The 22,434-nt window shown below is 37.9% G+C and overlaps 1 protein-coding gene across 1 annotated transcript in view; it reads right to left on the bottom strand.

Annotated features, from left to right (window-relative positions):
* Positions 1-21,929, bottom strand: part of LOC127420536 (terminal uridylyltransferase 4-like) — a 49,020-nt gene extending 27,091 nt beyond the window's left edge. Inside the window, exons 1-10 of the mRNA XM_051662900.1 lie at positions 21,739-21,929; positions 12,595-13,066; positions 10,651-10,796; positions 9,671-9,787; positions 7,083-7,260; positions 5,263-5,351; positions 5,103-5,154; positions 2,907-2,976; positions 2,308-2,434; positions 2,092-2,211 (exon numbers count right to left, since the gene is read on the bottom strand). Coding sequence (XP_051518860.1) covers positions 2,092-2,211; positions 2,308-2,434; positions 2,907-2,976; positions 5,103-5,154; positions 5,263-5,351; positions 7,083-7,260; positions 9,671-9,787; positions 10,651-10,796; positions 12,595-13,003 — 1,308 coding nt within the window. The 5' untranslated portion in view covers positions 13,004-13,066; positions 21,739-21,929. The remainder of the gene's footprint in view (positions 1-2,091; positions 2,212-2,307; positions 2,435-2,906; positions 2,977-5,102; positions 5,155-5,262; positions 5,352-7,082; positions 7,261-9,670; positions 9,788-10,650; positions 10,797-12,594; positions 13,067-21,738) is intronic.
* Positions 21,930-22,434: the final 505 nt, after the last annotated feature.

Below are 22,434 nucleotides of genomic sequence, written 5' to 3'. Positions count from 1 at the left end.
TCCTTAATTTATGTATAATTTTGTCTTAAAATATGGTTTTATCTTCATGTAAATTACGATAATGAACAAACACAATTTGTTTTAACTAATAACACACAAATTATTGTGTTGTTCTTGTATACACTGAATACATCATTCAAACATTCACAGTGTAGGTCGGAAAAAGTATGTGAACCCTTAGGCAAATGATGTCAACAAAAGCTAATTAGAGTCAGGAGTTGGCAAACCTGGCATTCAATTAATGAAACAAGATTGGAGGTGTGGGTTAGAGCTACTTTGACTTATAAAAAGCACTCAAACATTTCGAGTTTGCTATTCACAAGAAGCATCTGCTGACATGGACCATGCCAAGCAAAAAATAGATCTCAGAAGACCTACAATCAAGAATTGTTGATTTGCATAAAACTGGAAAGAGTTACAAAGTTATCTAGAAGAGCTTAGATATTCATCCGTCCACAGATAGACAAACTGTCTATAAATGGAGACAATTTAGTACTGTGGCTACTCTCCCTAGAAGTGGCCGTCCAGCCAAGATGACTCAAAGGGCACATGCAGAATGCTCAATGAGGTAAAAAAGAACCCTAGAGTGACAGCTAAAGACTTGAAGGAATCATTGGAACTGGTTGACATTTCTGTTCATGAGTCTACTTTACGGAAAACATTAAACAGGCATGGTGTCCATGGCAGGACACCACGAAGGAAGCCGCTGCTTTCCAACAAAAACATTGCTGCATGCCTGAAGTTTGCCAAAGACCAGCTTGAAACTCCACAACGCTACTGGGAAAATGTTTTGTGGACTGATGAATCTACGGTTAAATTGTTTGGGAAGAACACGCAGCACTACGTATGGCATAAAAAGGGCACCACATACCAACATGAAAACATCATCCCAAAGGTGAAGTACGGTGGAGTGAGCATCATGATTTGAGGCTGCTTTGGGGCCTGGACTGCTTGCCATCATCGAGGGAAAAATTAATTCCCAAGTTTATCAAGATATCCTACAGGATCAATGTCAGGGTGGCTGTGCACAAGCTGAAGCTCAGTAGAAGTTGGGTAATGCAGCAGGATAATGACCCTAAACATCAAAGTAAATCCACTACAGAATGGCTGAAAAAAAAAAAAAAAAAAATCCACCATTTGGAGTGGCCTAGTCAGAGCCCAGACCTTCACCCAAGATATGCTGTGGACCAGTTCAAACCAGACATTCTAAGAATATGGCTGAGCTGAAGCAGTTCTGTAAGGAAGAATGGTCCAGAATTCCTTGTGAGCAATGTGCAGGTCTAATCCGCAGCTACCAGAAATGCTTGGTTGTGGTTATTGCTGCCAAAGGAGGATCAACAAGTTATTAATTCCAAGGGTTCACTTACTTTTTCCACAGCACTGTGGATGTTTAATGAGATGTGTTCAATAAAGACATGAAAGATTATAATTGTTTGTGTGTTGTTAGCTTAAGCACATTGTGTTTGTCTATACTCGTGACATTGATGAAGATGAGATCACATTTTATGACCAATTAATGCAGAAAAAGGATTTACATACTGTTTCTTGCCACTGTATAAAGCTGAACATTTTGCATGGTGGTTGACGTAACGGTTTGGCACGGCGCGATTACAAACCATTCTTGGCCAGGATTTCTCTTTACTTTCCTTTTTGCGACGTGGGACATGTCATCCATTTGCTTTAGCAGAGTAAAAACCAGGGGGAAAAGCAGTCCTAAAAACTAGAAAATACAATCATCCTCCTTAGCGCACTTGCTCCAATGTTTACCTCTCACGCCGTCGCCAACTGATGTATTGGTTATAAACATTCAAGCACCACAGTGGAAAAAGAAAACTGGCCTGGATCAGCATGGGACGGCATGGCTTTGCAACAGGTACGGTTCAGCACGATGGTGGAAAAGCGGCTATTGTTATATAATATCATGGCTTACTGATATGATAGCATTATATCATAAAATCAAATCCTGATGGATAAAATCAAGTTCTGTCCTATATCCTGTTGAATTATATGTTTCACTTGAAAATTAACTATTTAACCACGATGCAATAACAATTTGAGCCTCCTTAAAACTACTAAAACAATCATTATTACCCAGGGTCCTAGATAAACAGGCAGGACAGGTTTCTCCCTCTGTTGCAGGAAGAAGATGACCATCAAAGAGAGAGAGTAAGACGGGATTCCTCCCTCCGCCTGACAGTCAATGTGGCACAGCTGCAAATAACACACGTACACTAATTAGACCTCAACTACAATGAGAATCAGCTATAATGAGATAGTTGTGATCTTATGTGTGCTGGTGATTCATACATTGGCCCAGTAACGGAAGGCGAGCACCAGAGGCACCAGTCTCGGCTCCAGTCTGGCCAAAGCTGCAAGGTGATTGGTGGTGAGGCACGCGACATCATTTCCTGCACTCACTTTACAAATTAACCCACTGTAAAGACAAAAAAAAAAACTATTAATGTTACTTAAATTGGTGCTATTTTAGTGCATTTCTATCTTCATACTGTGGAAGGCTTTGTTTGGAAAATGTTAAAAGCATTATTGTTACATATTGGGGTTTTTTCTTTCCTAAGAAGAAAATAAGTGCATTTTGACATGAAAATAAGTATATATGACTGCCCCCTGCTTCCACAAATTCGCAAATAAATACAGGACATACATCAAGCTCGAATTGCTCCGGTGGTAGAAACATTCCTTATTATGGAATTAATATAGGTATGATTAATTGTGTAAAAATTTTTATGCATTTTTTTTTTCATATAATTAAACTCACCAATTTATCGTGTTTAATCGACAGCCCTAGTTAATTTTAATGTATTTTTGTGCTGTACATTTTTAGCTCAGTTTTATCAGCTTACACTTTTATCAGCTTATGTATGTTCGTTTTATTGCAGATAACTTACCTTGCCATATCTCTGCAGAAAACAACAGGAACTTTGGCATGAAAATCAGACTCCACCTCAACAAACTCCACTGGAAACAAAAATGAAACTAGAGTTAATCTGGGCTCTTGAAACTTAAGTATTTCATGTATCTGAGAGCTGAAAGTAAACAACATCTATGATACATGTAAAGTAGTACCAGTCAAAAGTTTAGACACACTTTTGTAGTTTTGGACATACAGTGCATTCAGAAAGTATTCATTGTTTTCACATTTTGTTATGTTGTAGCCTTAAGCTAAAATGCTGTCAATTATTTATTGTTTTCTCATCAATGTACACTCCATACCCCATAATGAAAAAGCAAAAACCAGATTTTTGATAACTTTGCACATTTATTTAAAAAAAAAAATAAAATATATATATATATATATATATATATATATATATATATATATATATATATATATCTCACATTGACATAAGTATTCAGACCCTTTGCTATGACACTTCAAAATTAGCTCAAGTGCATCCCATTTCTCTGGATCATCTTTGAGATGTTTCTACACTTTGACTGGAGTCCACCTGTGGCGAATTCAATTGACTGGACATGATTTGGAAAGGCACACACCTGTCTATAAAAGGTCTCACAACTGAAAATGCATGTCAGAGTAAAAACCATGCCATGCGGTCAAAGGAACTGCCTGCAGAGCTCAGAGACAGGATTGTGTCAAGGTACAGATCTGGGGAAGGCTATAAAAACATTTTGGCTGCATTGAAGGTTCCCAAGAGATCAGTGGCCTCCATAATTCTTAAATGGAAAAAGTTTGGAACAACCAGGACTCTTCTTACAACTGGCCGACCGGCCAAACTGAGCAATCGTGGGGAGAAGGGCCTCGGTAAGAGAGGTTACCAAGAACCCAACTGTCACTCTGGTTGAGCTCCAGACATCATGTGTGGAGATGGGTGAAACTTGCAGAAGGACAACCATCACTGCAACACTCCACCAATTTGGCCTTTATGGCAGAGTGGCCTGAAAGAAGCCTCTCCTAAGTGCAAGACACATGAAAGCCTGCTTGGTATTTGCAAAAAAGCACCTAAAGGACTCTCAGATTGTGAGAAACAAGATCCTCTGTTCTGATGAAACAAAGATTGAACTGTTTAGCCTCAATTCCAAGCATCATGTCTGGAGGAAACCAGGCACCGCTCATCACCTGTGCAATACCATCCCAACGGTGAAGCATGGTGGTGGAAGCATCATGCGATTGGGGTGTTTTTCAGCGGCAGGGACTGGGGGACTAGTCAGGGTTGAAGGAAAGCTGAACACAGCAAAATACAGAGATATGCTTAATGAAAACCTGGTCCAGAGCACTCAGGACCTCAGACTGGGCTGAAGGTTCACCTTTCAACAGGACAATGACCCTAAGCACACAGCCAAGACAATGCAAGAGTGGCTTAGGGACAACTCTGTGAATGTCCTCGAGTGGCCCAGTCAGAGCTCGGACTTGAACCCAATTGAACATTTCTGGAGAGACCTGAAAATGGCTGTCCACTGAAGGTCCCCATCCAACCTGACAGAGCTTGAGAGGATCTGCAGAGAAGAATGGCAGAAAATCCCAGATGTGCAAAGCTTGTTGCATCATACCCCAAAAGACTTGAGGCTTTAATCGCTGCCAAATGTGCTTCAACTAAGTACTGAGTTAAGGGCCTGAATACTTATGTCAGTGTGATATTTCAGTTTTTTCTTTTTAATAGTCTGCAAAGTTATAAAAATCTGATTTTTGCTTTGTCATTATGGGATATGGAGTGTAGACTGATGTGAAAAAAAGCATTTTAGCATAAGGCTCTGAAGGGGTCTGGATACTTTCTGAATGCACTGTACATACCTTAAAGAAATTATTTACAGGTTTGTGCTTAAATGCTAGAAATCAGTTTTGTAGACAAAAATAAATTGTGCCTATTAATGAATTTCTTTACAAGACTTTTACATTTTTTAAATGAATGAATTGGAGTGGATAGGGAAGGACAAGCAGTCAACATGTATCCAGCATACATGAGAACTTGTTTAAAATAATTTCCATAATTTCATGTGTTTTATTTTGTGGTTTTAATGAATTTACTGTTATTCTAAATGTGATAAATAGCACTTATAAAGAAAAAGTAGGTGTGTCCAAACTTTTGACTGGAGGTGTACATAAAGAACAAAGAAGGCTAACCAACCGCTGTTCTTTAAGATCTCAAGCACCTTGATCAACACATCAGGTTGAGTCATCTGCAGAACATAAATGTTTATTTGTTAACACAAGAGCGATCAAATTTATTACCATGCATTCACAAGTGCAGCAAAGGAAAACTCATTCATATGCACGTTAGCACTCACAGTGGAAGGATAAGACACGTTGATGTTGATGTCACTCGATTTGAAGGCGAAGCGGGTTAAGCAGGAGCCGTACAGATGCAATGAGCACACTACACCAGAAAAAGACAGAGAAAACGTTCAGAAAAATGACTTCTAAACAGTCTCTGTGAAACAGATGGGTGATGCTTATTGGGCTTGAGCCACAAATGATTTGATAGGAAACAAAGTTGTGTAAACAAGGTACTGGGTTAATACAATGAGCACTTTTGGAGGGAGGAAGAACTAGTTGAAGTTTTTGCCAGGTTAGTGGCTTCCATTCTTTGAAGGATTTATGTTTGAGGCACTTAGTAGCAACTAGACTTGATATCCCAGAGCAGAACTGTATATTCTGTATGCTCTGTTTTTAGATTTATGTCAGTGAAATTAGCAGTACTTCTGGATGTAAACAAATTCTACATGCAAAGCCTACATCATTCCTCTCATTTTTTTAACACGACCACCAGGTTTTTCAATGTCCAATGCCGATAACGATATCCAGAGAACAGGATTGCCGATATAAATGCAGATAAACATGATACAATTTAACAACAGTAAATCAGATGTACACACAATTTCTAAAGTGAAAAACACTTATTATGCAATATTTACTGAAATTTGCATAATCTTGAAAAGGAAAATAACCTTGAAAACAAAAAGTTTACTATCAATTGACAAATCTATTGGTAGATTTTGGAGCTGACACAAGGGCAAGTTAACACTTTTGTTAATCGGTCAAGCAAACACGGTTATCGGCCAATGACGATAATCGCAAAATGGCCATATATCACCAGATTAATTTTATCAACGAAAATTACTGATGAAAATCAGCACCCTCAAAGTAGTCACCCTTTGCCTAGAATTTGCAGACATGTACTCTTGACATTTTCTCAACCAACTTCTTGAGGTATCACCCTGGGATGCTTTTTAAACAGTATTGAAGGAGTTCCCATCTATGTTGGGCACTTATTGGCTGCTTTTCTTTATTATTTGGTCCAAGTCATCAATTTCAAAAACGTTTTATTTTTTAATTAAATTTTAGATTTATAATGAAATAAATTAATATGGTGGCACAATTATATTTTTGTCTACAAAACTAATTTCAAACATTTAATCATACGCCTTCAGATCAAAAGATTTTTAAGATCATATGAAACATTTCAGTCAAGTGTTTCAAAACTTTTGACCGGTAGTGTATGCTTAAATAATTGTAATTAGTTTATACATTTTTCAGAATATCTGAATATTTGGTTAAAGTTTGGTCTGTTACAATTTGAAACATGCTTATCATTGTGCTCATTATCATCAACTAAAATGTTATTTTTTTTGCAGACTAAAATTATATGCCATTTTAGTCAATAACATTTACTGAAATTAGTAAATGAAATGATGAAATATTGACTAAATTTCAAGGACATTTTCATCCTCTAAATTAAAACGGGATGAAAAAAACTGAAGAAAAAAATAAAAAATAAAAATAATAATTACCACCACCGTTTGAATTTGAAATTTGAAAACTTATATATTCCCTCAGAGTTCAATAATTGTTAGAACGGTATTATTTCATTTGATGTCTTATGTATATTTTTATATATCAACTATTTCTGATGACTCTGCCCTTAAACAACACATGAAAACAAAACAAACTGTGATTTGTTGATTTACATATCAATCAGACTGTCTCTTCCAAACTAAGTGGGTGGTTGTTGGACAGAATAAGCTGCAATATGGACCAGACTTCATGCTAATAGTCAAAATCTGACTATGTGAGACTACTGTGGTAAGTAATTCTGTTTTTATCGTACCTGAGAGCTGTTTACGTATAATGTCCTCCATTCGGGACACCACAGCCTGCCTCAGCTGAAAATCTTCATCTGAAATACCATGCAACTTTGCAGCCTCGAGCACAGCGCAGTCTAGCGCCCTCAACTGGGCAGGAGAGGGAGGAGGCAGCGCTCGCAACTCATTCTCTTCCTGCTTTTCCTGCAAAGAGACACGCACAACATAAACAAGATGCTCATTTGCAGATAAATAGCAACATAAAGCGAACTGCTTTTTGAGTGTGCCTGAAAACCTAGGCTATGCTCGGAGTGGAATACGAGCTTCATTCTTATAGTATACTACGCAGCACACTCAACACCAGTTTCATGTACAACAGTAAAGAGAAGACTCAGGAGTGCAGGCCTTATGGGAAGAATTGCAAAGAAAAAGCCACTTTTGAAACAGAAAAACAAAAAGAAAAGGTTAGAGTGAGCAAAGAAACACAGACATTGGACAACAGATAATTGGAAAAGAGTGTTATGGATCTTAAACCCATTGAGTTTTTGTGGGATCAGCTAGACTGTAAGGTGCATGAGTAGTGCCCGACAAGACAGCCACATCTATGGCAAGTGCTACAGGAAGTGTGGGGTGAAATGTCACCTGAGTATCTGGACAAACTGACAGCTAGAACGTCAAGGATCTGCAAAGCTGTCATTGCTGCACGTGGAGGATTTTTTTTGATGAGAAATCTTTGAAGTAGTTTAAGAAGTTCTGGAAATTTGTTTCAAATTGTAATAGTAATTTATCACGTTATTAATGTCCTGACTATACATTGTGATCAGTTGAATGCCACTTTGGTGAATTAAAGTACCAATTTCTTTCCATAAGAGCAAAATCTGTACATTATTCCAAACTTTTGGCTGCCAGTCATTAATAAAAAATAAACAAATAAATAAAGAATTATTGCTGTAAGTAACCAAGAACCCAAATGAAAAATTAAAAGTAAAATTATAGTAAGAAAGAAGATGTGAAAGTGAAACTAAACAGATGTGAAATTGGAGATTTATAGTAAAAAGGGACTTAAATATTGATCTGTTTCTCACCCACACCTATCATATCACTTCTGAAGATAAGGATTTAACTACTGGAGTCATATAGATTACTTTTATGCTGCATTTATGTGCTTTTTGGAGCTTCAAAGTTCTGGACTCCATTCACTTGCACTGTATGGACCTACAGAGCTGAGATATTCTTCTAAAAATCTGTGTTTGTGTTCAGCAGAAGAAAGAAAGTCATACACATCTGGGATGGCATGAGGGTGAGTAAATGATGAGAGAATTTTCATTTTGGGAAACTATCCCATTTAGTCATTTCTTTTAAACATAAGTGGTGTTACAGTTTGGTTTTCTGACATAGATCGGTTCTGTTGTCACTGTGATTGTCAACTAACAAACATCATGAGTGTTCAACATCACAGAGATGTGTTCAAAAATAAGAGCGATATATTCAAAATTAGCAGAAAAAGTCCTTCTGTGACAAGTCATAAACATTTGTTCACCCCCCTTAGCGTTTTGCACCGAAGTCACTAAAAAGCATTTGCGTAAACGCATCTAAACACCGTCACTGCTGGAAAAACTGTTATATTTTCCTGTAAATACTGTTGTCATGACAAGTACATATCTCTGATGAGCTATTCAAGAGATTGGACAGATTCGCGCCGTGTTGAACTGAGATTACGAGCACGCATGTTTGATTGACAGTATGAACATGCACGCAGTCCGACCGCCGCTCTCATAACATCAGCCATGCTCGGACATTATTTGCTTTTTTTTTTAACATACTCTTGCAGTTGAATTCCCTCCGTAACAAGATTCAGCAATGTAGAGAACTAGCATAAATCCTCATGAAAATGGACCCATCACAATTTATACAGATTTGACAGGCTGCAGATAAATATATTTCTGATGATGATATCATAACTCGGGCCACAAAGGATCGCTCGAGGGCCGCATGCGGTGTTGTATACTGTTGAGTAGCGCTGCTGTATACTGATTTTATGCACTGCACTGCTGCCACATGATTGGCTAATTAGATAATCGCATGGATGATTGTTGGTGCCAGGTGGGCTGGTTTGAGTATTTCTGTAACTGCTGATGTCCTGGGATTTTCATACACAACAGTCTCTAGAATTTACACAGAATGGTGCAAAAAACAAAAAACATCCAGTGAGCAGCATTTCTGCAGATGGAAACACCTTGTTGATGAGAGAGGTCAACAGAGAATGGCCAGACTGGTTTGAACTGACAAAGTCTACAGTAACTCAGATAACCGCTCTGTACAATTGTGTTGAGAAGAATAGAATCTCAGCTATTATCTAATGCTATTCTGAGATGCAGGTTGGCGCTGTTTTGGTGTTATGAGGGGGACCTACACATGTTGTGGCTGATCGGTGTATGTATATATAATATATATATATTACATACTGCAGCTATAGTTAGTATGGTAATATGCAATTCCATAATAGCCCTAGTGAGTTGCCTAACTGCACAGACTTTTTGCAATATAAATGCATAATTGCCCAAAAAAATGCTGGGCTTTCTATACAACACTGGAAGTTAAAAGTGTCGCTCACCATGATGTTCTTCTTGTGGCGTTTCTCTTTAATGTGCTTGTGTGCACCCTGGATGTTCTCCACATGGACTGAACACAGTTTGCATAAATACTGGAAATTTGGGTACTCAGGAGATTGCTGTGGGAATACACAGAGATGGAGAAACCAATCACAATGAGTGAGATCTGTTCACAGATACGTGTGTAAAGACATGCAAATGGCAGAGAAATCAAGAGACCCTTAATGGCTCATTGACAGAGTTTAGTTTGATTCAGATATCATTAACGACCTACTATTAATCTTCATTCAAAAGCGAAATCATCCTTTGAGTGAACATGCAATTATTGCATGTAAAACAATCTGATTTACATTGCCACTCATGCAAGTTTTTTGATCAAAGTTTGAGTTACACCTAAAATCATATGCAAGCAGTTGAAATAAAGTGAAAGCTGAAATACATTTTTTTATTTAATTAAAAAAAAAGAAAATTGGCACAAAGTGAAACTTGAACATGGCAAAAAAAAACTGTTTCAGTACAACAGTAAAGCCTGAAAAAGTACATTAAAAGTGTCCCGTCACAAACTTGAAAACAACACTGTAAACATGACAGATTACCTAAAGCCCTCCATATTATAATAGAAAAAATCTTGATACAGATAAACAATACTGCTGTAGATACGTCACATCACATCTTAAATTACTGAAAAAAATATATTTGTTGTACCTAATCACATTTACATATCTGTTGCTGTTCAGACTTCAAACAACTAAACAAATGAGAGTTGGGCACGACAAAACTTATAAAGCTGGATAACTCGCCAAATCAGATTTTTTTCACCATATGCAACTCAAATCTTTTTAGGTTTTTTAGTCAGAATGACAAACATCAACTGCGACTTTTCCAAACGAAATTCATAGTATTTTTAGGACTTCACATTACTTCCAATTACACTATTTTGACGAGACTCTAGTATTGTTTAAATGCAATAGTTATGTGATACCTTGAGCAGCCGGTGTATGTAATCCCTCTGCAGTCTCTCCTCAGCCTGTTTGAGTCCCAACTGCTGGTCAGAGGTCAAGTTTCCCACCTCCATGACCTCTGTGACCTCTGCTCCAAGCTTGCCTCTTTGTCTACCTGCCTCCACACCTGTGATTTAAAGAAACAGACACCATACATCCCAACCATTAAAATATATAAGTGCAAACCATGCAAAAGTTTGCATTAATTTATTTTTTGGAAATACATTTAAAAATCAATATATATATATATATATATATATATATATATATATATATATATATATATATACACACACACTGATCAGCCACAACATTAAAACCACCTGCCTAATATTGTGTATGTCCCCCTCCTGTTGCCAAAACAGCACCAACCCACATCTCAGAATAGCATTCTGAGATGATATTCTTCTCACCACAATTGTACAGAGCGGTTATCTGAGTTTCCATAGACTTTGTCAGTTTGAGCCAGTCTGGTCATTCTCCGTTGACCTCTCTCATCAACAAGGCATTTCTGTCCACAGAACTGCCGCTCACTGGATGTTTTTTGTTTTTTGGCACCATTCTGAGTAAATTCTAGAGACTGTTGTGCGTGAAAATCCCAGGAGATCAGCAGTTACAGAAATACTCAAACCAGCCCATCTGGCACCAACAATCATGCCATGGTCCAAATTTTTTCCCCATTCTGATGGTTGATGTGAACATTAACTGAAGCTCCTGACCCATATATACATGATTTTATGCACTGCATTGCTGCCACACGATTGGCTGATTAGAAAATTGCATGGATGATTGTTGGTGCCAGAAGGGTTGGTTGAATGGCCAGACTGGTTCAAACTGACAAAGTCTACGGTAACTCAGATAACCGCTTTGTACAATTGTGGTGAGAAGAATATAATATCATAATGCTATTCTGAGATGCGGTTTGGCGCTATTTTGGTGGCATGAGGGGAACCTACACAATATTAGGCAAGTGGTTTTAATGTTGTGGCTGATTTGTGTATATATATTTATATATAAAATCCACAAAACTGTATTGATAAAGACACAAGGATTCTTTTTACAAATATTTTATAGACCTAAATATATTAAAATATAAAAACTATTTGTCAACCAATACGGTTTTTCAAATGTATTTACAGTACGGTTCAATAGTCTACATTGAAAATCTGGAATTCAGAATTGAATTTAAACCTGGAAATTAACAAAGTTTAAGGATTTGAAACATTATCTTTAAAACTTTAAGATGTAAAATAATAAATATGTAAGATTCTGTACTACTATCATGTCACTAATCAAATGTAAGCAAGTTTGTGACATTGACACAAGATACTCTATGTTGATGAATAAAAAATGGCAAAACATTGGCAATTTTATATATATATATATATATATATATATATATATATATATATATATATATATATATATATATATATATACCCTTTTCTCCCAATTTGGAATGCCCAGTTCACACTACTTAGTAGGTCCTCGTGGTGGCGCGGTTACTCACCTCAATCCGGGTGGCGGAGGACAAGTCTCAGTTGCCAGTCAATCCGGCATCTTATCACGTGGCTCATTGTGCATGACACCCTGGAGACTCACAGCATGTGGAGGCTCACGCTACTCACCACGATCCACCCGCAACTTACCACGCGCCCCATTAAGAGCAAGAACCACTAATCGCGACCACAAGGAGGTTACCCCATGTGACTCTACCCTCCCTAGCAACCGGACCAATTTGTTTGCTTAGGAGACCTGGCTGAGTCACTCAGCACACCCTGGATTTGAACTCACGACTCCAGGGGTGGTAGTCAGCGTCAATACTCGCTGAGCTACCCAGGCCCCCAAAACATTGGCACATAAATAGCCCTGGATGATTGATTATTCACTAATAAAAACTAAAGAGTCTGTCTGTATTTTCTTACCAGGTGTCTTGTCTTCAGCTGTGATGATGCTGTTCTGCATTGAGGTATCCTGGCGTGTGCTGGGCAGTGGTGTTGATCCTGCGTCCTTGCCCGGCCCGCTGCCTCGGCCTGGAGTTTTGCTCTCCAGGGCTTGCTGACGGGCTTCGGTCTTTCCTTTCCCCCTCTCCCCAGAGTTGGTTCTGCCAGTCAACCTGCGGGCTTTACCCTTCCCCTGCTCCTGAGGGCTGCCGGTGCGGGTCCGGCCGCTGCTATGACTGCCCTGCTTCACATCTTCTTTCACCCGGGGAATGGTGTCCTTGCTTCGGCTTGGGGTTTTTGGGTTCTCCCTCTGTGGTTTGGAGGACGAAGTGTTGCCCCTACTTGAGCGGGAAGGTTTAACCACCTTCATGGGGCTCTTAGGGTCCTCCATGCCACTCCACTTCTCTCCAAACAAGATTGAAAAAAGGCCCAAAGGGCTTTTGGTTGAAGATACCTGGAGAGGAAACAGGACAGAATCAGAGATAGGATATTTCGATAATGTTTATCCATGGAAAGTTTCTCTTTGGAGGGTGAAAGCTGAAAATGGTCAAAATGTCATATCACTCACATTGTATTGTGGGATCCAGTATTCTGTACACTGAGATCAATTGTATACTATTACTCATCGTTAAGAAAATGTAGAAGGTCAACAAGGTATTCTATGCATTCAGATTCCCATACTGTGTACAGTAAACATACTACATATTACAAAAATGATGTCTTTTTTAAATGTTGTTTTAACATAGTCTGACTGAAATTCTACCAATGTGATTTAGTGTTAATTTCATTAACATTTTCATTAACTGAATTAAAGTTGATTGGGAGAAAAATTTAAACTAAACAACTACTTTTTCATAACTCCAAAACTAACTAAAATAAAATAAAAAAAATGACCTTGAACCAAATTTAGCTTTTGATACTTTTTTACTATAAAATTTGAAACAATTACAATCCACCTTAATTCAACTTGAAAATGCCCCTAGACAAGGTAACACAGAAATGTAATGACATTAGACATATTTAAATGATACCAGTAAATGCTTGATACCAGTAGATTTGGGAGCCATAAATTCTAAAACAAAAACCAAACTGAAACTAGGAAACTCTGAGAAATTGAAAACTAAACTAAAACTAGCAGTATGAAAACTAAACTGTAATGAAAAATTGAAAATATAATATAAATAAAAATGCAATTAAAATATAAAAACTATAATAACCCTTGCCCGATTTTGAAAAGTCCGAAGTACACTGCAATTTCCTCGTGTGGTGTGCCGTTACATCTCGCATTCAGTGTGTGTGACACAAATTGTCATCAACACAGTACACGCGGACTGTCCATGTGTCTATGAAAACAGCCATACACAATGCCCGCGACGTACCGAAACGAGTCCTCAACTGTGTGCATGCACCTTCTGTTGACTGTACTAAAAAGTAGAGATGGGAATTTTCGAGAAATTGTGTAGTATTAATTTGCGATATTCGACTAGTAATTTTTATACTTGAGTAGCTGGTGCAGAACAAGTACTCGTTTACTCGTGAACATCCCTACTAAAAAGTATCAGAAAGCAGTTGTAGTCCACATGCGTCAAACACGCACTTGCAGTCAATGAGTATACTTTAAAAGGCTGAGCACTCGAACATGTGCGAGACAGAACAGCACGAGGAAAAACAAAGTACCCCCGAGATTAAGGCTTCACGTTTCGCGTACTTTCGTCATCAGCGCAGTCCATAAGCAGCCTAGTTTTTCTAGACATGTGAAGAATCCTCGTCTGTGCACATCGTCGCCGCACGTGCCCGTCATTGTCTGTATTAAAGAGCATAAAGCAATGTGCATGCATTGAACGCATCTGTATGTGTTTACGGTTAAAAGAGCACACTTTGAAAGGCTGAGCGCTCAACCGAAGTACACCTGAGCCTTTAAAGTTTTCAGACGCAGTCAACATGTCTAGAAAAACTGGGCTACGTGTGGACTGTGCTGACGGCAAAATTTGCATTGCACATTTGAGTTGTTTTTGTTGAAAGACAAAAAAGCAATCCTCTTGTAAAACTTTCAATCCCCCCTTACCATCCCTTTTAGATCAATGGTGTCATGTATTACTTAGCACTAATCGTGCAAATGAAATATTGTAATTTTTCATTAAACTTCATAAAACACCAGCAAAAATGTTGAAGTTTAGCTATAGGTGGACATGTCCCCCTTCACGTTCAAAAATGGCCAAGAGAACAGTTAAAGGATCAATACAAGTAAAGTTCAATCGACAGCATTTGTGGTATAATGTTGATTACCACAAAAAATAAGTTCGACTCATCCCTTCTTTTCTTTAAAAAATAAAATAAAAATCGAGGTTACAGTGAGGCACTTACAATGGAAGTGAATGGGGCCAATTTTTGGCGGGTTTAAAGCCAGAAATATGAATAAAATTATTTATTATTTTTTATACCATGGTCTGTTAGAATACTCGATTCTGATTAGCTGGAATGCCTGCAGTTAAAACCGTTGAATGCACAGGTAGTTTTAATCACCGTTCGATATTAATGCACTGTTTGTAACCCTAACAACATAACATTACAGAGCAAGCACAGTGAGCTATAGCAATTGCAAATATTTCCTAACCACTTTCATCAGCATAGCTAATATAATGGAATTCAGCTTGTTTTGCACAGAGGGTGAAAGATGGAAATCAGGACCTATTAAATGCATCTATCCCTGTCCAGCAAGGCGATGCATGATGATTTAAACTGTAATGTGTTGTGTATGTTGTTGCTGTGCTGAAGTGACGCCTATAGCCACTAGCTAGTTGTGCATTTTGTTGCAACTGTTTAACGCACACCTAGCCGTGGATTATCCCTTACATAAAAGCACTTACATTTATTCTTCTGTCAAAACTCTTGTTTTATTTGAGCTGTAAAGTTCTTTAAATCGTCGTTTTTAAGGTCTTTTTAGGGTTTGTTGACATTACATCGTCTGATAGCAATTAAGTTGTAAAATTGGACATAACTTTACACAGAAAAGGTTAGTAAGTGATTTTATCACACTAAAATCACATTAACACACATACTGTTTGTCTTGTGGCTATACTTTTGAAACAATAAGTATTTTAACATTCAAAAATGTGCCCCCTTAATCAATATTATGCCACAAATGCTGTCGATCAAGCTTAATTTGTACTGAACCCGGAATATTCCTTTAAAGGAAATCTTCTGACTTTATTATTAACCTTTATTTAACCAAGAAGTCCCTTGAGATTAAATCTCTTTTCCGAGGGAGACCTGGCCAAAAAAGCACACCATACAAGGTAAAAAAGTTATAAGATCAACACAACAAAAACAGACATAAGACAAAAATAAGACACATCAATGAAAACAATGGACTACAGTTACAGAATCCAGCTTATGCATAGCAATTGCACTCTTCAGTCATACAATTTTTTATCAAAGATTTGAATTCATCCAAGGTAACAAAGTGATTAAGTTGTAATGTTTTCTGGAGGGAATTCCATGACCAAGGCGCAAAATAAGAAAAAGCTGTTTTACCAAGATCAGAGCAAATCCTGGGTACCCTGTAGAGTAGCCATCTAGAGGAGCGAGAATCATAACAGCTATTGATGAGTGACAGAAGATTGCACAAATAAGGAGGTAGTTTTCCCTGCATGGCTTTATAAATAAAATTAAAAAATACCCGTGATGCTGTCTCCTTAAGCTTAATGAAGGACAAAAGACCAAATTATAAAGTACACAATGATGTGTACTAGACAATGAACTGCTTATAAAACAAAGAGAACAATGATACACAGAGTCTAGACGGCGAAGTATAGAGGGAGCAGCATGCATGTAAATAATATCTCCATAATCTAGAACACTTAAGAATGTAGCCTGTACAAGCTTTTTCCTAGTTGCTAAATTAAGGCAGGCCCTATTTCGATAATAAAAACCCAGCCTAACCTTCAGCTTCTTCACTAGGTGTTCAATATGCACTCTAAAAGAGAGCCTATCGTCCACCCAGATACCCAAGTACTTATAAGATGATACTTTTTCAATTGAGTCCCCTCCTGAAGTATATATGCCAACAATATCTGAGGTCTGGGAGAAGGCTCTAGAAAAGATCATAAGTTTGGTTTTCTTAGCATTAAGTACCATGAGACGTGCAGCTTTTGAAAAGCAAGCTGAAGCTCAACAACAGCCTGGTTCAGAGAAAAGGCAACCGAGTTGACTATCGTATCGTCTGCATAAAGATCCATTTTAGCTGTGGACATGTCCCTCCCAATGTTGTTTATAAAAATAGAAAATAACACAGGGGCTAAAATTGAACCTTGGGGGACTCCCTTAGAGATTTCCAAAAAGCTTGACTTATGTCCATCTGTGTATACACACTGGGTTCTATCTGCAAGGTAGTTCTTAAACCACTCTATAGCCTTGGTCACCCAACCCGACATCACTGAGTCTCCCTAACAGCAGCTCATGGTCAACAGAATCAAATGCCTTTGACAGATCAACAAATAGGGCAGCACAGTGCTGTTTTCTGTCCAAGGCATCGATAATGTCAATCATAATGTAATCAATAATGGAGTGGTGGTGGCGTAGTGGACTAAAGCACTGAACTGGTAAGCAAAGGGTTGTTGGTTCAATCCCCACAGCCACCACTATTGTGTCCTTGAGCAAGGCACTTAACTCCAGGTTGCTCCAGGGGGATTGTCCCTGTAATAAGGGCACTGTAAGTCGCTTTGGATAAAAGCGTCTGCCAAATGCATGAATGTGCATTTATGCACATTTGTACATTTACAATGTAAATGTCATTTGTTACCAACATAGCTGCAGACATTCTTTAAAAAGAAAAGCAAGTAAAGACGCTAACTACCAAACCTGGAGTCGCAAGTTCGAATCCAGGGCGTGCTGAGTGACTCTAGTCAGGCTTCCTAATTAACCAATTGGCCCGGTTGCTAGGGTCGGTAGAGTCACGTTGGGGTAACCTCCTCGAGGCCGCTATAATGTGGTTCTTGCTCACGGAGGGGCGGTGGGTCACGTGGTGAGTTGTACGTGGATGCCGCGGAGAACAGCGTGAAACCTCCACATGCGCTAGGTCTCTGCGGTAACGCGCCACGTGATAAGATGCGAGGATTGACGGTCTCAGACGTGGAGGCAACTGAGATTCGTCCTCCAACACCCTGACTGAGGCGAGTCACTTTGCCGCCACGAGGACCTAGAGCGCATTGGGAATTGGGAATTGGGAATCCCCCCTCCTCTCCCTCTAAAGGTATGATATAGCATTTTAGGACATTTCAGGTGACTTAATAACAGAAGAATACACTATGGTTAAATATCCATTCATGGTTCACTTATTTGAGTAGAAAAGTTGCGTGTGTGTCTGTGAGCGAGCAAGCGAGGAACAAAACCTTTTTTATGAACTTATGTGGATTCTTTTAACAAACTTCAGCATAAAATACAATTACAGACGGTAACAGTGCATATTATGATCACTTATGGCATTTAGTTTAGAACACAGAATTACAAATTACACTTTATCTACTGCATATACAGTATATCATTTTAAATTATCATCACAGCTGTTAGTGGTTAAAACAGCTTCTTTTACTGATCTCATGGTTCTATTCAAAGAAAGAGGCAGAAAGCATATTATTTATATTTTATTTATAGAATATGCAGCGTGGAGCAAATTACAGCTGCGATAAACATATAAAAATACAAGAGACTGCTTTGAAAATATTGAACATTTTAAATGAGCAAAGGAGAATCCATCAATATGTCTGTAAATGTGCACACTTTTGGACTAAAACGTTCTATCAGATGTTGTTCACTGAAGCCTGCAAGAGACAAATCAATGGGAGTTTACACACCATTATCCCTGATGCTGTTTTACCCAAATTAATTAGGTACATACAATGAACATAAATACCTCCATTATGTAAATGTTTTGGGATAGGTAGATATTTTAATGATGTCTTTCATTCTATTGAGTTCAATCAAATAATCTGAGCTTGTTTTAGTAAATTCTCATTGAATCAGTTCATATGCTTCAGTGAAATTAACAAGCGTATTTGCGAAATCAACTCAAAAACATATGCTGAATCAATTAAAATCTGTGTTATTTAACTCAGCATCACTCACATAAAGTATGCAGAGTAAAGTAAGTAAAAAAGTAAAAAAGTGCAAGTAAAAAAAAAAAAAACAAGTTAAATTAATTATATGTAAGTTATTTGAACAAAACAGGTCAAGTCTACATTCCTTAAAGAGATTAGTTCGCCCAAAAATGAAAATTCAGTCACTGTTTACTCACTCCTGTGTTGTTATAACCCTATATGACTTTCTTTCTTTTTCTTAACACAAAGGGAGAAATTGTGAAATTTCACGGTTCTCGATACCAAAGAAAAAATTTGCTAATATGATAATGTGCTCTTGAACACACCCGTTAAGCCTAAAGTTAAATTTCAATGTAAATAATAAATGAAAAGAAATGCATGTTTCCTTCAAGTGTTTCTAGCACTTGTTTGTTTTTAAGTAGGGCCCTACGGAAATCTGTTATTTTTTCACCAAATCCTTTTTTCCTTATTTTTTTAATTATTTTTCCAGAATTCCAGCATGTTTTAAAGTTTAATTTAATTTCATTATATAAATGGTGTCTAATCAATAAATGCTCCTTAAACTTTTAATAAACTTTTAACAAGTAAAAAATAGAACAATTATTATCAACATACGATTGGATTTTTAACAAACTTTTATTCAGTACAAAAGCACTCTTGCTTGTGATATATTGCTTAATTTGTATTATTATTATAATCATTATTCATTAATCATTATTTACTATTATTATTTCTACAGTGAGGTTTACATTTGACTATACAGTTATAATATATTTCTATTAAAATGTCTTCAATTTCAGGCGTTTATCTTTTATTTTGACGTGAACTTTTGACGGCAGTTTAACTTCTCCGGATAAACAGTTCGCTACACTGCTCAGTGTGATCGTTAAAGCGCAAATGCTGTGATTTAATTATATAAATTATATAAAAATAACACTTCAGAGTGGATTAGTGCTCTGCTCTGTCATCTCATACAACAAGAATGATTCTCATAGTCTGTGGAGTTTCCAGTGTATGAGCGGACTTCTTCACACATTTATTTAAAGCTCACGCAGCTCAACAGACTAAGATTGCAACATTTTGTGGTTTATTAATCACACTAGGACATATTTTAATTTGATTAATTGTCCATTTCAGAGTAAAAGGAGTAACGGAGCACACACTCAAATAAGCGTGTGAGCATTTGAAAGCAGTCGTGTGTCAGTCAGACAGTGTGCGGGTACTGAATTAAGTCGGAGCTCTGTACTACCGGTACTGTAGAATCACTGGTATCGTTACATCGATTTGCATCTTTTTTATTTTAGTACCGATTAGGTACCGAAGTACCGGTACTTTTGACAACACTACCTACGATAAGGTTTGGTGAGAAACAAACTGAAATCGAATGTATTATTTAGTGAAACTGTTGACCGACCGTTGATCTCCTGCGTGCGTTTATAATAGGGCACGAGAGCAACAGTTCACGCAGCGCCCTCGCTATATTGGGACGTTCAAGCAAAAACTTGTTTATCTAAAAACAGGTCCGCCACAGCAATAGCGACAACAGAACACAACACAGCTGCATACAAAACAGAGAACATAACTTGCTAAACATGTCTGAAGAGTTTGTAGTTGAAGAATTGATGCATTTCTATGCCCAGCCTTATTTTTTGGAAAGTTTTTGGACCGGTTCATAGCGGACAGAGTTACCTGGCTCGATGTCGAAAACTGAAAACAAGCGATCGACAGAGTGTACTGTTGTTCGTCACTGCTGGTTAGACAAAAACCATAAAAAATATACCTTTTATCATGTGTCGTTTGCTGTCAGGTTAGGACAAAAACTCTGATTACCATAGAAAATATACCTTTTATTAGGACACAGTGTGACTGTGGCTGCCTGTAGCCTCCTCTATGTTTCTGTTTGATTTCCAAGTACTCCGTTCAAAAAAATAAGGCTGGGCATAGAAATGCATCAATTCTTTGACCTCAAACTCTTCAGACACGTTTAGTAACTTCTGTTCTCTGTTTTGTGTGCAGCTGTGTTGTGTTCTGTTGTCACCATCGCTGTGGCGGACCTTTTTCTTAGATAAACAAAACAAGTTTTTGCTTGAACGCCCCAATGTCGCGAGGGGGCTTCATGAACTGTTGCTCTCGTGCCCTATCATGAGCATGCACAGGAGATCAGCGGTCAGTGAACATTTTCACTACAAAAATGTCCCGAAGGTCGCACAAGGGTTAATTAAGCAAGCAGCATACGGTCACTTTCTATTGTTCTAATCAATTTATATGTTTAAAAATCACAGCTAATATTCCTTCTGGTTCATTCATTAGTCTACACTGGAAATTAAGTTCATCCAAGTATTATATGCATACATCAAAATTACATACTGTGCAAATAATACATACTTTATACAGCAGAAATAGTATACTGAGAATAGTATAAAGTAGGTCATATGCTATTCCAAACATAGCCTGCATTAGAACATAATATCAAAGTGGATATGACATTTCTGCAGTATTTGCCAGGTAACTCATTACCACCCAAGATCTGTCATGTAAATAACACTAATTACATATCATAAACTTGGCAATATTAAGGAAGCAGACATAGCATTTAAATTAGACATCGCCTTGGCAAATAAAGATAAGCAGTGAATAGTGTAAACTGGGTATTAGTTTCGGTGCACTGATGAGTTTTGGTTTCTGTGGAAATGTGCATCCGTTCACCTGGTCCCAACTGCAAGTCTATTGACTCGTAGGCCCGAACAAACACTAAACTACCGACATACAACCTTACACAAAAGTCACTTACTATGTGTGATCGCTTTAATGTAATATTCGGATTATTTCTGCCTGCTCAGAATATTTCCTGTTGTGGATAAACATATCTATGCATGTAACCTTGCAATGATGCAAACATCCAGAATGGTGTTATGTCTTTTTAAAGCCACATTTAAAATCACATTGTATGTACTTGCTCGCAGCTTTTGTGTTTTTATATGGACAAACGCTACACCTCTTGCTAACAGGTTTATTTACTTTTCTTCCTTACCTAGATTCACTAGTGTGCGGTAAATGAGCACATAAGGAGCTGTTTCTGTGCGCGGTGTCGGTTAAATGCCATGTATCCCGGTGCTGATGATGTTGCTGCTGATGTTGCTGATGTTATTGTTGTTGTTGTTGTTGTTGTTGTTTTTGACCCAGCTCGAGACAGCGAGCGCACGCGCCATGTTAACTCGCTCGCGCGAGGTATTGTGGGCCGCGTCAGTGCAGTAGCAGAGCCATTCTAGTTAGTTGAGCAATGCATAACGCAGCTGTACAGGAGGAGACAAGAGGCCGTTCTTTTTGAATGGATGTCTATGGGGAAGATGCTTCAGTGTGCTGAATAAATTACTTTTGTGAGGAAACACCTTCTAACTTAATGAATTGGCCGCCTGTGCGCTAATTTTTAAAACGCTGTACACTAAACAATCCTTATAGAGTGAACTATGTGTGGAGTTAACTACGATAAAATGGCTGTTTTATAAGAGAAGACGCGGATAATTTTGCGACAGATAGGAGTCAGTTTGCGGCTGTCCCCATTCATTTGTGTGGTATCCGCAAACGGTGACTTACTGTCGTAACACGCTAGTTGACCGTTACGCTCTTTCTCCTCTGGTAAACAGGTACCAAGTGTTATTTGGAAAATAAAAGAATCTCTGGTAAAACTGCGCTGGACCACAAAGTGTCACACGCACATTAAGATGAC

The sequence above is a fragment of the Myxocyprinus asiaticus genome, chromosome 29, assembly GCF_019703515.2.
Source record: "Myxocyprinus asiaticus isolate MX2 ecotype Aquarium Trade chromosome 29, UBuf_Myxa_2, whole genome shotgun sequence".
Taxonomy (NCBI): domain Eukaryota; kingdom Metazoa; phylum Chordata; class Actinopteri; order Cypriniformes; family Catostomidae; genus Myxocyprinus; species Myxocyprinus asiaticus.
Note: the sequence above shows the minus strand (reverse complement) of the source record. Positions and strands in the feature narration are given on the sequence as shown.